Below are 17,435 nucleotides of genomic sequence, written 5' to 3'. Positions count from 1 at the left end.
TCTGTCTGTCTGTCTGTCTGTCTGTCTGTCTGTCTGTCTGTCTGTCTGTCTGTCTGTCTACTGTTCTAGTCCATTCACTAACAACTGTCTGTCTGTCTGTCTGTCTGTCTGTCTGTCTGTCTGTCTGTCTGTCTGTCTGTCTGTCTGTCTGTCTGTCTGTCTGTCTGTCTGTCTGTCTGTCTGTCTGTCTGTCTGTCTGCTGTTCTAGTCCATTCACTAACAACTGACATGGTGCTGACAGACCTAACTAATAGAAGGGATTTGGTTTGGAATCAGCTGACTGGTGGAATGAACCTGGATTTACAGGTGAACTATCAAAACTGGGGGCTCAAAGCATTAGAGTGGAATCCGAGGAATGTTGGAGATAGCGGTGTTACCGTTTCAGTGAGGAAGGGAAGGGGAGAGAAGTCAGGAAACGTGTGAGGACTTATCAGAAACACACACAGTGAAAAGAGGGAGGCACGGGAGAGAGCTACTCCCTCGCGTTGCAAGTTAGTCTGGTTGTGTGTGTGCGTGCGTGGTGTGAACTTTGGATCTCTGCTTGCGGCAACTGGCCCGAAAAAAAATGTCCGTCCCAATTTGAGAGACTTTTGCGATGACTCGAGATCTCGCAGGTAAGCGTGGTCAAGATTATTTGTAAAAAATGTTTGTAGGCTAAAGTTATCTACATGTAATTCTGTGGCTTTTGGAGTAATGGACCTTTCGTTTCTTGTTGCAGCTGAATGCTTGTGATTGGTAGTGTTGTGACAGGCTAGAACCAGATGTTGAACAACTGATTTTTCTATAATAATATAATCGTTGTTTATTGGAAACGGATGACAGGACAAACAATAGGCCTAGCCATAGGTTATTAAACTGGAACAGTCGAGACTAATGGAAGCTACACATACAGGTAGACTATTACTCACCTGTACTTTAGCAAATCCGTTGTCATTGCGACAGGACATAATTAAACATATTTCCTCTTACAGGACAGATGTTTTGTAATGGCTCACACTCATTTCCGTTAAATAATAGAGGGTTTGCGACATCGGGGCTGCCCGGGTAGAAAGCCGAAAGCTAGACTAGTGTAGCCAAAAGACGGGACAACGCCCCTCCTCGGACCGACTGGCCCACGGTAGGCCTAATGCCTGGGCTAACTCTCACCCGCTGTTATTCAATCATCTATACTAGTTCGATAGAATTTGAGTGGTTCCTCCGTCATCAGCTTTTTACCGAACCAGGGGCGGAGAGGAGACTTAAAAAAAACACATCTACTGCTGAGGGAATTATTTAAACTGATTCTAGATATGTGTTTAAAAGTCCAAGTGGAACATCAGGAAGACGTTAATACGCATCCCCACGGCAACCACACCCCCCCTGTCCATTCCAATGGTCCCTAACACACAGGCCGGTAATGTCTTGTGCGTCCGGTTGGGATGCAGCAGAACGGTCAGGCTGCAGGCAGGCACTTCACCGGGATGTTGGAACTGGAAGGAAACGGGAAATGGCTATTAAAAGACGGAACGACAGAATCTCCTCTTTGCACAGTGAACTCACATAGCCTAGTTAACCTTGGGCCAGTTAACCTTGGGCAGCGGCCTCCATCCTGTGTGCTCTCCCGAGGGCGTCACTGACAGGGATCTCTCTCAATCCTGCAGCGCAGTGATCTAAGGCACTGCGTCACTACAGTCCCTGGTTCGATTCCAGACTGTATCACATCCGGCCGTGATTGGGAGTCCCCATAGGGCAGCGCACAATTGGCCCAGCGCCACCCGGGTTTGACCGGGGTAGGCCGTCATTGTAAATACGAATTTGTTCTTATTTGTTGACTTGCCTCAGCTGGTCCGAACACTATTGACTTGCTTCCTGCTTTGACGTTCTGATTTTCTCCTCCAAAACCGCAACCTATAACGGCACCGCCTCGCAGATATCAAATCAACAAGTCAACAACCTTTGACAGATCTTATCACACATGAATCCGGTTTGATTGATGATGTATAATGGAACTTAACGGGCGTGGCGAGTGGGAGGGAGCAGGTTGACACTTGGTGAGAGAAGGGTGCAATTGCAGCCTGCAATTTGGGGCGTTCCTGCATGTGGTCATTCCTGCATGTGCAGGAATCCCTCTTTCTACTTCTATTGGTCCATTTTGAAGCTAGGACAGGCGGGAGGCAGGGCGCTTCAGTACAGTAGGTGGAGTTGGGTAGCAGCTGCAGATAAACACCACAGAAGAAGGGGCGGGGGGGACAACGGTGGCTAGCTAGAATGTCCTTTGTTCCAGCCTGTCTGGCACTGTTTTCCAACAGTTCTGTTAACGACGGCGAGGGCAGAAGAAACTCATATAATAATATATTTCCCTTTGGAAGAGTCACAAACATGAAGATATCGTGCTCTAAGGGGGGTTGGGGGGTGTTCATGCAGGAACCCATGGGATGCTTGAGGGGAGGGCGCGGTCATACAGGAACCAATAGGATGCTTGAGGGGAGGGGGCGGTCATACAGGAACCAATAGGATGCTTGAGGGGAGGGGGCGGTCATACAGGAACCAATAGGATGCTTGAGGGGAGGGGGCGGTCATACAGGAACCAATAGGATGCTTGAGGGGAAGGGGCGGTCATACAGGAACCAATAGGATGTTTGAGGGGAGGGGGCGGTCATACAGGAACCAATAGGATGCTTGAGGGGAGGGGGGGTCATACAGGAACCAATGGGATGCTTGAGGGGAGGGGCGTTCATGCAGGAACCAATAGGATACTTGAGGGGAGGGGGCGGTCATACAGGAACCAAGGCGATGCTTGAGGGGAGGGGCGTTTATGAAGGAACCAATAGGATGCTTGAGGGGAGGGGGCGGTCATACAGGAACCGATGGGATCCTCGAGGGGGCGTGTTCATGAAGAAACCAATGGGATGCTCGAGGGGGTGTGTTCATGAAGAAACCAATGGGATGCTCGAGGGGGCGTGTTCATGAAGAAACCAATGGGATGCTCGAGGGGGGGCAGGCCTGGGTCCGGGGGTGTGCATGAAGAAACCAATGGGATGCTCGAGGGGGTGTGTTCATGAAGAAACCAATGGGATGCTCGGTGGGAGGGGGCATTCCTGCAGATGCAGTAATGTCCAAATGCAAGAATGCCCTGAACTGTTGGCTGCAGTTGTACTCTTTTGCTTGGCGAGGGGAGCTATGCCAGTGTGTGTTAAAAGACAAGCCAGCCTCTGACTCTGCCAGGAACAGAAGAGAGGGAAACAATAGCCTAGACTACCTGCTGTTTAATGGTGTTTGGGAGGACTGGGCCTTGTTATAGTGTGTAGAACAGGCAGAGACCTCTGGCCTGTTGTTGTTTAGGAACATCATCTCAGAGGTTGCTGTTGTTTTTGTGCAGCTTCTTGCGCTCAAAGTATACTTTTAATAGGATTTAACAATATGAGAGAGAGAGACAGACACAGAGGAGCATTAGACAGACAGACAGACAGACAGACAGACAGACAGACAGACAGACAGACAGACAGACAGACAGACAGACAGACAGACAGACAGACAGACAGACAGAGATGAGTATGAGAGAGATAGACAGAAACAGAGACAGACAAACAGAGAGAGAGAGGAGTATGAGAGAGACAGACAGACAGAGGAGTGTGAGAGAGACAGACAGACAGAGGAGTGTGAGAGAGACAGACAGACAGAGGAGTATGAGAGAGACAGACAGACAGACAGACAGACAGAGGAGTATGAGAGAGACAGACAGACAGAGGAATATGAGAGAGACAGACAGACAGACAGACAGACAGACAGACAGACAGACAGACAGACAGACAGACAGACAGACAGACAGACAGACAGACAGACAGACAGACAGACAGACAGACAGACAGACAGAGGAGTATGAGAGAGACAGACAGACAGAGGAGTATGAGACAGACAGACAGACAGACAGACAGACAGACAGACAGACAGACAGACAGACAGACAGACAGGACAGACAGACAGACAGACAGAGGAGTATGAGAGAGAGAGACAGACAGACAAAGGAGTATGAGAGAGAGAGAGACAGACAGAGGAGTATGAGAGAGAGAGAGACAGACAGACAGAGGAGTATGAGAGAGAGAGACAGGCAGACAGACAGAGGAGTGTGAGAGAGACAGACAGACAGAGGAGTATGAGAGAGACAGACAGACAGACAGACAGACAGACAGACAGACAGACAGACAGACAGACAGACAGACAGATAGACAGACAGACAGACAGACAGAGGAGTATGAGAGAGACAGACAGACAGACAGACAGACAGAGGAGTATGAGAGAGACAGACAGACAGACAGACAGAGGAGTATGAGAGAGACAGACAGACAGAGGAGTATGAGAGAGACAGACAGACAGACAGACAGACAGACAGACAGACAGACAGACAGACAGACAGACAGACAGACAGACAGACAGACAGACAGACAGACAGACAGACAGACAGACAGACAGACAGACAGAGGAGTATGAGAGAGAGAGACAGAGAGAGAGAGGAGCATGAGAGAGACAGACAGAGAGAGAGAGGAGTATGAGAGAGACAGACAGAGAGAGAGAGAGGAGTATGAGAGAGACAGACAGAGAGAGAGGGAGTATGAGAGAGACAGACAGACAGACAGACAGACGAGACAGACAGACAGACAGACAGACAGACAGACAGACAGACAGACAGACAGACAGACAGACAGACAGACAGACAGAGGAGTATGAGAGAGAGAGACAGACAGAGGAGTATGAGATAGACAGACAGAGGAGTATGAGAGAGACAGAGAAAGTCCACATTAGCAAATGTGTTATTTTTGTCTTTCAGTAAGAGGAGGAGTGTCACTGCATACCTGAGTCAGCTGAAGGTAAGCTCACACACACAGGGCCGGCTCCAGGCAGCGACGTAAGTGGTCGTTTAGGGCCCCCGACTCAATTAGCCATATCAGCAAAAACTAAATGTATTGGTAAGTTAGCCCCTAGCCAGTTATCTAAAATTGTAGTAATCATGGCCGAATACTGACCGGGCACATGGCTGTGGCCCTTACCTCCAGGGGCACCCCATTTGATTTTGTTATTGATGAGTAGAATTGCATGAAATTTGTTAGAAAATTGCTAAACGTTCTCTCCGCTCCATGGCAAAATGTGTAGAACTCCAGAAGACTTGCTTTAAAAGTACAACATTTTAGAATTGCAGGATATTACCTTTAAAACATTTCTCTCCAACGTCAAGAAGGGGGGGCACAAAAAATGTGCCCGCTTGGTAGGGTGGGGCCCCCCAACCAAATCTCGCTCAGGGCCCCCAAAAGGCTACGGCCGGCCCTGCACACACACAGACATACATGCTGAAACACTCAAGCCTGTGGGTGTTTTTTCTGTAAAGTTTCAGTTAGCCCAATGTTTTTCAAGAATGTAATACCGTTTCTTTAACGTTGCGGTAAGGTTAGTCCAAGGTTATTCTTGTTGTAGGTGTGTGTGGGGGTTGCAGGGAGATGCATGTCTGTTTAAGGTTGTTGTAACGTTGTTGTATTGTTGTGCAGGTGTTTGGAGGTCGCAGGGGGGATGGATTTTAGTCTAAGGTTGTTGTTGTAACGTTGTTGTAATGTTGTATAGGTGTTTGGAGGTAGCAGGGAGATGGACTCTCTGAAGAAGGAGTTGGAGGAGGAACTGAAGCTACCTGCTGATGACCTGAGGAGTCACGCCTGGTACCATGGACCCATAGGCAGAGAGGTACACACACACACACGCCTGGTACCATGGACCCATAGGCAGAGAGGCACACACACACCTGGTACCATGGACCCATAGGCAGAGAGGTACACACACACACACACGCCTGGTACCATGGACCCATAGGCAGAGAGGTACACACACACACACGCCTGGTACCATGGACCCATAGGCAGAGAGGCACACACACACCTGGTACCATGGACCCATAGGCAGAGAGGTACACACACACACACGCCTGGTACCATGGACCCATAGGCAGAGAGGCACACACAGTACCTGGTACCATGGACCCATAGGCAGAGAGGTACACACACACACACGCCTGGTACCATGGACCCATAGGCAGAGAGGTACACACACACACACGCCTGGTACCATGGACCCATAGGCAGAGAGGCACACACACACCTGGTACCATGGACCCATAGGCAGAGAGGTACACACACACACACACACACACCTGGTACCATGGACCCATAGGCAGAGAGGTACACACACACCTGGTACCATGAACCTATACACAGAGAGAGGTACACACACCTGGTACCATGAACCTATACACAGAGAGAGGTACACACACCTGGTACCATGGACCCATAGGCAGAGAGGTACACACACACACACCTGGTACCATGGACCCATAGGCAGAGAGGTACACACACACACACGCCTGGTACCATAGACCCATAGGCAGAGAGGTACAGACACACACGCCTGGTACCATGGACCCATAGGCAGAGAGGTACACACACCTGGTACCATGGACCCATAGGCAGAGAGAGGTACAAAACACCTGGTACCATGAACCTATACACAGAGAGAGGTACACACACCTGGCACCATGGACCTATAGATAGAGATGTACACTCTCTCTCTCTCTCTCTCTCTCTCTCTCTAGGGGGCAGAGGCTCTGCTGGAGAGAGATGGTGACTTCCTGGTTCGTGACACAGCCTCCTCCCCCGGTGACTATGTCCTGAGTAGCTATTGGAAGGACGAGCCCTTGCACTACAAGATCATTAGGGTGGTCCTTCGGCCCAAGAAGGTGTGTGTTTGTGTGTGTGCTATTCTGTTTCAATTTGGAGGGGACTGGTTTGACGTGTGTACGCGAGTCCGTGTGTGTGTTATAATTATGTGTGTCCTCCAGGGTTACTCCCGTGAGCTGTTCCAGTTTGAAGGGGATCGTTTCGACAACATTCCCGCCCTGGTGCGTTTCCACGTGGGTGGACGTCATCCTGTCTCCCAGGCCTCTGGCGCCGTGATCTATCACCCAATCACACGCTCCCTGCCTATACGTGTCATCAGTGAGCGCCAGGCAGAGCGGACCGGTAAGAACCCACAGACAACGTGGATAGAACACACTGTCACAGTTTGGGTTGAAATATTTGTTTTATTCCATTGAGGTGCAGGAAAAGTAGAGGAGTTTACCAGTCAGAAAGGCAGTGGGTTGTGTTCCAATCTAAACTGTACATGTCTGCAGGGGTCCGGCCACTAACCGCTGGACCACACTCTGTCACTCTGTCACTCTGTCACTCTGTCAGTCTGTCACTCTGTCACTCTGTCACTCTGTCAGTCTGTCACTCTGTCACTCTGTCACTCTGTCACTCTGTCACTCTGTCAGTCTGTCACTCTGTCACTCTGTCACTCTGTCACTCTGTCAGTCTGTCACTCTGTCAGTCTGTCACTCTGTCAGTCTGTCAGTCTGTCACTCTGTCAGTCTGTCACTCTGTCACTCTGTCAGTCTGTCAGTCTGTCAAAACATTGGTTATGAATGAATGAACTGCCCCAGAACCACACGTGGTGTGGAGGTACATGAATAAGTGTTGTGTTCTGGAGGCTTGTGTCTCACCTACTGTTAATGTTATTTTCTTCCCTCCTCTAGACAGCAACAGATCCAGCAACAGATCCAGCAACAGCGCCCTCGACAGGGTGGGGGTGGAATCACAGCCAGACCGCAGCAAGAGACTCAGCTTCAACTCATCACACATGGACACGCTACACGTCACTAACACACTGCCCAGGTGGCTTTACACACACACACACACACACACACACACACACACACACACACACACACACACACACACACACACACACACACACACATACACATACACATACACATACACATACACACACACACACAGAAAAGTACACACTCAAAGATACTGTTTTGTGTTGTGTTTGGTATAGTTAGTGTTTGTGTGTGTGTATTGTTTATGTGTGTGTGTATATTGTTATGTGTGTGTGTGTGTGTGTGTGTGTGTGTGTGTGTGTGTGTGTGTGTGTGTGTGTGTGTGTGTGTGTGTGTGTGTGTGTGTGTGTGTGTGTGTGTGTGTGTGTGTGTGTGTTTCTCAGGAGTGGGAGTCAGCCAGCCAACCTGGAGAATCTGGGCAGAAGACCCTCGATCCAATCAGCACAGTCCGAAAGCAACCTACGCTCAGGTAATACACACACACTTGTACATTCCCACCTCTGCTCAGGTAACACACACACACTTGTACATTCCCACCTCTGCTCAGGTAACACACACACACTTGTACATTCCCACCTCTGCTCAGGTAACACACACACACTCGTACATTCCCACCTCTGCTCAGGTAACACACACACACTCGTACATTCCCACCTCTGCTCAGGTAACACACACACCTCTCTCCTCTCCCTCCAGGTGCGCCTCATAGCTGTCAATCAGAGGCTGTAGGCCCCGCCCCCATTTCCCCAGTGTTCCGAACGGGTAGCGAACCCCTGATCAGCCCTTCAGCCCTCAGACACACCCGGCCCTCACACCCAGGTAACACACACCCGGCCCTCACACCCAGGTAACACACACCCGGCCCTCACACCCAGGTAACACACACACGGCCCTCACACCCAGGTAACACACACCCGGCCCTCACACCCAGGTAACACACACCCGGCCCTCACACCCAGGTAACACACACACGGCCCTCACACCCAGGTAACACACACACGGCCCTCACACCCAGGTAACACACACACGGCCCTCACACCCAGGTAACACACACCCGGCCCTCACACCCAGGTAACACACACACGGCCCTCACACCCAGGTAACACACCACACACACCCAGGTAACACACCACACACACCCAGGTAACACACCACACACACACCCAGGTAACACACCACACACACACACACACACACACACACACACACACACACACACACACACACACACACACACACACACACACACACACACACACACACACACACACACACACACACACACACACACACACCCAGGTAACACACCACACACACACACACACACACACACACACACACACACACACACACACACACACACACACACACACACACACACACACACACACACACACACACCCAGGTAACACACCACACACACCCAGGTAACACACCACACACACACACACACACACACACACACACACACACACACACACACACACACACACACACACACACACACACACACACACACACACACACACACAGGTAACAGACCACACACACACCCAGGTAACACGCCACACACACACCCAGGTAACACACACGCGGCCCTCACACCCAGGTAACACACCACACACACCCAGGTAACACACCACACACACCCAGGTAACACACCACACACACACACACCCAGGTAACACACCACACACACACACACACACCCAGGTAACACACCACACACACCCAGGTAACACACCACACACACACCCAGGTAACACACCACACACACACACACACACCCAGGTAACACACCACACACACCCAGGTAACACACCACACACACACACACACACACACACACACACACACACACACACACACACACACACACACACACACAGGTAACAGACCACACACACACACAGGTAACAGACCACACACACACCCAGGTAACATGCCACACACACACCCAGGTAACACACCACACACACACCCAGGTAACACACCACACACACACCCAGGTAACACACCACACACACACACACACCCAAGTAACACACCACACACACACACACCCAGGTAACACACCACACACACACACACCCAGGTAACACACCACACACACACACCCAGGTAACACACCACACACACAACCAGGTAACACACCACACACACACACACACAACCAGGTAACACACCACACACACACCCAGGTAACATACCACACACCACACACACACCCAGGTAACACACCACACACACACACACACCCAGGTAACGCACCACACACACACACACACACACCAGGTAACACACCACACACACACACAGGTAACACACCACACACACACCCAGGTAACACACCACACACACCTAGGTAACACACCACACACACACACACAGATAACACACCACACACACACACCACACACACACACACACCCAGGTAACACACCACACACACACACACACCCAGGTAACGCACCACACACACCCAGGTAACGCACCACACACACACACCCAGGTAACAAACCACACACACACCACACACACACACACACACACCCAGGTAACACACCACACACACACACACACCCAGGTAACGCACCACACACACACCACACACACACACACACACACACCCCAGGTAACACACCACACACACACACACCCAGGTGAAACACCCGTTCTGTAACCCCTCCTGTGGTCCCCAGGTGGAGGTGTGACGCTGCGAGGTTCTGACGGACAGCTGCACCCCCGAGCCCCGCCCAAACCCTTCAGAGTGTCCACCTTCTTCCCCGGGACTCCTCCCAACCGTCACCGTGACGACCCCTATGACGAGCTGGTCATCCAGGTGCCTGAATCAAAGTAAGAAGAAACCATTTGGGTCTTACGGCGTTTCCCAAACTTGGGGTCGTTTCCCAAACTAGGGGTCGTTTCCCAAACTAGGGGCCGCAACTGATGAAACTATCAAATAAAATGTAAAAAAAAAAACATGCTTGGTTCATAGAACCGGGGTTACATCAGTAACCTCTGGTAGCCTCTAGATGTGGTTGTAATGAACAGTTAGTGGATTCGGCTATTTCAGCCACACCTGTTACTGACAATCACACAGCCATGCGATCTCCATAGACAAACATTGGCAGTAGAATGGCTTTGCTGAAGAGCTCAGTGACTTTCAACGTGGCACTGTCATAGGATGCCACCTTTCCAACAAGTCAGTTTGTCTAATTTCTGCCTTGCTTGAGCTGCCCTGGTCAACTGTAAGTGCTGTTATTGTGAAGGAGCAACAACGGCTCAGCCTTGAAGTGGTAGACCGCTGAGTGTTGAAACGCGTAGCTTGTAAAAATCGTCTGTCCTCGGTTGCAAGACTCACTATCGAGTTCCAAACTGTCTCTGGAAGCAGCGTCAGCACATGAACTGTTCGTCGGGAGCTTCATGAAATGGGTTTTCATGGGCGGGCAGTCGCACACAAGCCTAAGATCACCATGTGCAAGGCCAAGCGTCGGCTGGAGTGGTGTAAAACTCGCTGCCATTGGACTCTGGAGCAGTGGAAATGCGTTCTCTGGAATGATGAATCACGTTTCACCATCTGGCAGTCCGATGGACGAATCTGGGTTTGGCGGATGCCAGGAGAACTCTACCTGCCCCAATGCATAGTGCCAACTGTAAAGTTTGGTGGAGGAGGAATAATGGTCTGGGGCTGTTTTTCATGGTTCGGGTTAGGCCCCTTAGTTCCAGTGAAGGGAAATCTTAACGCTACATTATACAATGAAATTCTAGACAATTCTGTGCTTCCAACTTTGTGGCAACAGTTTGGGAAAGGCCCTTTCTTGTTTCAGCATGAAAATGCCCCCGTGCACAAAGCGAGGTCCATACAGAAATGGTTTGTCGAGATCGGTGTGGAATAACTTGACTGGACGACACAGAGCCCTGACCTCAACCCCATCGAACACCTTTGGGATGAATTGGAACGCAGACTGCGAGCCAGGCCTAATCACCCAACATCAGTGCCTGACCTCACTAATTCTCGTGGCTGAATGGAAGCAAATCCCCGCAGCAATGTTCCAACATCTAGTGGAAAGCCTACCCAGAAGAGTGGAGGCTGTTATAGCAGCAAAGGGGGGACCAACTCCATATTAATGACCATGGTTTTGGAATGAGATACTCGACAAGCAGGTGTCCAATACTTTTGGTTATGTTGTGTGTGTGTGTGTGTGTGTGTGTGTGTGTGTGTGGTGTGTATATATGTATATATGTGTGTTATTGTGTGTTTCCTGTCAGAAAGCGTGGCCACGTGGACAGGCTGCGTGCGGAGGAGAAGTGGCAGAGCAGAGCCCGTCTCACTGAGACATCCTTCAGCTTCCTGGAGGCACAGGAAAGCGGGGAGTTGCCTCGGTTACCAATTGACGGACAGGTCCAGGAGGAAGAGGAGGATTCACACTTTCAGAGGCCGCAGGTTTGTTGTTGTTGGGTGTTTATTTAATTTGATTTACAATAAACAGCATTGTGATGTAGGTGATTCTATTAGATGTTTATTGAACAACATTGTGATGTAGGTGATTCTATTAGATGTTTATTGAATAACATTGTGATGTAGGTGATTCTATTAGATGTTTATTGAATAACATTGTGATGTAGGTGATTCTATTAGATATTTATTGAACAACATTGTGATGTAGGTGATTCTATTAGATGTTTATTGAACAACATTGTGATGTAGGTGATTCTATTAGATGTTTATTGAATAACATTGTGATGTAGGTGATTCTATTAAATGTTTATTGAATAACATTGTGATGTAGGTGATTCTATTAGATGTTTATTGAACAACATTGTGATGTAGGTGATTCTATTAGATGTTTATTGAATAACATTGTGATGTAGGTGATTCTATTAGATGTTTATTGAACAACATTGTGATGTAGGTGATTCTATTAGATGTTTATTGAACAACATTGTGATGTAGGTGATTCTATTAGATGTTTATTGAACAACATTGTGATGTAGGTGATTCTATTAGATGTTTATTGAATAACATTGTGATGTAGGTGATTCTATTAGATGTTTATTGAATAACATTGTGATGTAGGTGATTCTATTAGATGTTTATTGAACAACATTGTGATGTAGGTGATTCTATTAGATGTTTATTGAATAACATTGTGATGTAGGTGATTCTATTAGATGTTTATTGAACAACATTGTGATGTAGGTGATTCTATTAGATGTTTATTGAACAACATTGTGATGTAGGTGATTCTATTAGATGTTTATTGAACAGCATTGTGATGTAGGTGATTCTATTAGATGTTTATTGAACAACATTGTGATGTAGGTGATTCTATTAGATGTTTATTGAATAACATTGTGATGTAGGTGATTCTATTAGATGTTTATTGAATAACATTGTGATGTAGGTGATTCTATTAGATGTTTATTGAACAACATTGTGATGTAGGTGATTCTATTAGATGTTTATTGAACAACATTGTGATGTAGGTGATTCTATTAGATGTTTATTGAATAACATTGTGATGTAGGTGATTCTATTAAATGTTTATTGAATAACATTGTGATGTAGGTGATTCTATTAGATGTTTATTGAACAACATTGTGATGTAGGTGATTCTATTAGATGTTTATTGAATAACATTGTGATGTAGGTGATTCTATTAGATGTTTATTGAACAACATTGTGATGTAGGTGATTCTATTAGATGTTTATTGAACAACATTGTGATGTAGGTGATTCTATTAGATGTTTATTGAACAACATTGTGATGTAGGTGATTCTATTAGATGTTTATTGAATAACATTGTGATGTAGGTGATTCTATTAGATGTTTATTGAATAACATTGTGATGTAGGTGATTCTATTAGATGTTTATTGAACAACATTGTGATGTAGGTGATTCTATTAGATGTTTATTGAATAACATTGTGATGTAGGTGATTCTATTAGATGTTTATTGAACAACATTGTGATGTAGGTGATTCTATTAGATGTTTATTGAACAACATTGTGATGTAGGTGATTCTATTAGATGTTTATTGAACAACATTGTGATGTAGGTGATTCTATTAGATGTTTATTGAACAACATTGTGATGTAGGTGATTCTATTAGATGTTTATTGAACAACATTGTGATGTAGGTGATTCTATTAGATGTTTATTGAATAACATTGTGATGTAGGTGATTCTATTAGATGTTTATTGAACAACATTGTGATGTAGGTGATTCTATTAGATGTTTATTGAACAACATTGTGATGTAGGTGATTCTATTAGATGTTTATTGAACAACATTGTGATGTAGGTGATTCTATTAGATGTTTATTGAACAACATTGTGATGTAGGTGATTCTATTAGATGTTTATTGAATAACATTGGGATGTTGTTGATGTTTTGTAGCTCAGTTTGACTACACGTCAGTGAATAACAGACTATGAACTCGTAATGTAGTGTAATGTAACGTAATGTAGTGTAGTGTAATGTAATGTAATGTAGTGTAGTGTAATGTAATATAGTGTAGTGTAATGTAATCCTCCTACAACACAATAACAAACCTAATGTAGGAGTTATACAGAGATGTTACTACCAGGCTGTTACCAGGTGGAGACGTGTTTCAGACTGGACCAGTTTGAGAAGTGACATGTTATTAACATGTTACCAGGTGGAGTCGCGTTTCAGACTGGACCAGTTTGAGAAGTGACATGTTATTAACATGTTATCAGTATTCTAATAACATGTTACCAGGTGGAGATGTGTTTCAGACTGGACCAGTTTGAGAAGTGACATGTTATTAACATGTTACCAGGTGGAGACGTGTTTCAGACTGGACCAGTTTGAGAAGTGACATGTTATTAACATGTTACCAGGTGGAGACGTGTTTCAGACTGGACCAGTTTGAGAAGTGACATGTTATTAACATGTTACCAGGTGGAGACGGTGTCGTGTTTCAGACTGGACCAGTTTGAGAAGTGACATGTTATTAACATGTTACCAGGTGGAGACGTGTTTCAGACTGGACCAGTTTGAGAAGTGACATGTTATTAACATGTTATCAGTATACTAATAACATGTTACCAGGTGGAGACGTGTTTCAGACTGGACCAGTTTGAGAAGTGACATGTTATTAACATGTTATCAGTATACTAATAACATGTTACCAGGTGGAGACGTGTTTCAGACTGGACCAGTTTGAGAAGTGACATGTTATTAACATGTTATCAGTATACTAATAACATGTTACCAGGTGGAGACGTGTTTCAGACTGGACCAGTTTGAGAAGTGACATGTTATTAACATGTTATCTGTATACTAATAACATGTTACCAGGTGGAGACGGTGTCGTGTTTCAGACTGGACCAGTTTGAGAAGTGACATGTTATTAACATGTTACCAGGTGGAGACGTGTTTCAGACTGGACCAGTTTGAGAAGTGACATGTTATTAACATGTTACCAGGTGGAGACGTGTTTCAGACTGGACCAGTTTGAGAAGTGACATGTTATTAACATGTTACCAGGTGGAGACGTGTTTCAGACTGGACCAGTTTGAGAAGTGACATGTTATTAACATGTTACCAGGTGGAGACGTGTTTCAGACTGGACCAGTTTGAGAAGTGACATGTTATTAACATGTTACCAGGTGGAGACGGTGTCGTGTTTCAGACTGGACCAGTTTGAGAAGTGACATGTTATTAACATGTTACCAGGTGGAGACGTGTTTCAGACTGGACCAGTTTGAGAAGTGACATGTTATTAACATGTTATCAGTATACTAATAACATGTTACCAGGTGGAGACGTGTTTCAGACTGGACCAGTTTGAGAAGTGACATGTTATTAACATGTTATCAGTATACTAATAACATGTTACCAGGTGGAGACGTGTTTCAGACTGGACCAGTTTGAGAAGTGACATGTTATTAACATGTTATCAGTATACTAATAACATGTTACCAGGTGGAGACGTGTTTCAGACTGGACCAGTTTGAGAAGTGACATGTTATTAACATGTTATCTGTATACTAATAACATGTTACCAGGTGGAGACGGTGTCGTGTTTCAGACTGGACCAGTTTGAGAAGTGACATGTTATTAACATGTTACCAGGTGGAGACGTGTTTCAGACTGGACCAGTTTGAGAAGTGACATGTTATTAACATGTTACCAGGTGGAGACGTGTTTCAGACTGGACCAGTTTGAGAAGTGACATGTTATTAACATGTTACCAGGTGGAGACGTGTTTCAGACTGGACCAGTTTGAGAAGTGACATGTTATTAACATGTTACCAGGTGGAGACGTGTTTCAGACTGGACCAGTTTGAGAAGTGACATGTTATTAACATGTTACCAGGTGGAGACGGTGTCGTGTTTCAGACTGGACCAGTTTGAGAAGTGACATGTTATTAACATGTTACCAGGTGGAGACGTGTTTCAGACTGGACCAGTTTGAGAAGTGACATGTTATTAACATGTTACCAGGTGGAGACGGTGTCGTGTTTCAGACTGGACCAGTTTGAGAAGTGACATGTTATTAACATGTTACCAGGTGGAGACGTGTTTCAGACTGGACCAGTTTGAGAAGTGACATGTTATTAACATGTTACCAGGTGGAGACGTGTTTCAGACTGGACCAGTTTGAGAAGTGACATGTTATTAACATGTTACCAGGTGGAGACGGTGTCGTGTTTCAGACTGGACCAGTTTGAGTCCCTCCTGCTACCAGATAATAACAGACCTCTAGACCCCACCGTTCTCATGGCGCTCAAAGAACTGTTCACACGCTCCAACGCCATGACAACCGCTCTGCACATTCTCAGTGTCGACTGCCAGGTAAGACATAGTTATAAACACACACACACACCTATGCGCTATAATATCTCACACGCACGCACACACACACACACACACACACACAAACAGAAACACGCTCTGTCTGTGTGTGTGTGTGTAGGTGGCTCGTATCGTGGGTGTGACAGAGGACCAGAAGAGGATGATGGGAGTTGGCTCAGGTCTGGAGCTGGTCACCCTGTCTCACGGACAACAGCTCAGACTGGACCTGCTGGAGAGGTACACACACGTACACACACGTACACACACACCTCAAATATGAACATCTGACTGTATCTGTCTTGTGTGTGTGTGTCAGGCACCACCTGCTAGCCCTGGGCGTTGCCATAGATATCCTGGGCTGTACAGGGACGGTAGGTCAGAGGGCCACGGTGCTGCATAAAGTCATCCTATTGGCCCAGGCCCTGAGAGACCACGCCCATGACCTCTACGCATTCTCAGCCGTCATGAAGGCTCTGGAGATGCCTCAGGTAACACAACACACACTGTACGCACACACACACACACACACACACACACACCACACACACACACACACACACACACACACACACACACACACAGTACACTCACACACTGTACGCACACACACACACACACAGTACACTCGCACACTGTACGCACACACACACACCTGACACCCTCACACTATGCTGTGTTTTAAAGACCCTAGATATCCGTCAGGTGTCTAAAGTGTGTGTGTACATACTGTGTGTGTGTGTACGTACTGTGTGTGTGTACGTACTGTGTGTGTGTACGTACTGTGTGTGTGTGTGTACTGTGTGTGTGTGTGTACTGTGTGTGTGTGTGTACTGTGTGTGTGTGTGTACTGTGTGTGTGTGTGTGTGTGTGTGTGTGTGTACGTACTGTGTGTGTGTGTGTGTGTGTACGTACTGTGTGTGT

General features: G+C 46.8%; 1 protein-coding gene across 5 annotated transcripts in view; it reads left to right on the top strand.

Annotated features, from left to right (window-relative positions):
• The window catches only part of LOC106592903 (breast cancer anti-estrogen resistance protein 3 homolog), a 29,241-nt gene that overhangs the window by 8,348 nt on the left and 3,458 nt on the right, over nt 1–17,435 (top strand). For 3 of the 5 annotated variants that reach the window (XM_045710384.2, XM_045710382.2, XM_082967404.1), the window contains 12 exons: nt 4,805–4,844; nt 5,590–5,706; nt 6,608–6,751; nt 6,854–7,034; nt 7,589–7,727; nt 8,065–8,150; nt 8,378–8,500; nt 10,384–10,537; nt 11,954–12,128; nt 16,353–16,514; nt 16,636–16,751; nt 16,831–17,002. In XM_045710384.2, coding sequence (XP_045566340.1) covers nt 4,805–4,844; nt 5,590–5,706; nt 6,608–6,751; nt 6,854–7,034; nt 7,589–7,727; nt 8,065–8,150; nt 8,378–8,500; nt 10,384–10,537; nt 11,954–12,128; nt 16,353–16,514; nt 16,636–16,751; nt 16,831–17,002 — 1,609 coding nt within the window. Of the gene's footprint in view, nt 1–343; nt 615–4,804; nt 4,845–5,589; nt 5,707–6,607; nt 6,752–6,853; nt 7,035–7,588; nt 7,728–8,064; nt 8,151–8,377; nt 8,501–10,383; nt 10,538–11,953; nt 12,129–16,352; nt 16,515–16,635; nt 16,752–16,830; nt 17,003–17,435 lie in introns of those variants that run through there. The other 2 variants (XM_045710394.2, XM_045710389.2) reach the window with 2 other exon arrangements.

This window comes from Salmo salar, chromosome 02, assembly GCF_965601325.2.
Source record: "Salmo salar chromosome 02, fSalSal1, whole genome shotgun sequence".
Taxonomy (NCBI): Eukaryota; Metazoa; Chordata; class Actinopteri; order Salmoniformes; family Salmonidae; genus Salmo; species Salmo salar.
Note: the sequence above shows the minus strand (reverse complement) of the source record. Positions and strands in the feature narration are given on the sequence as shown.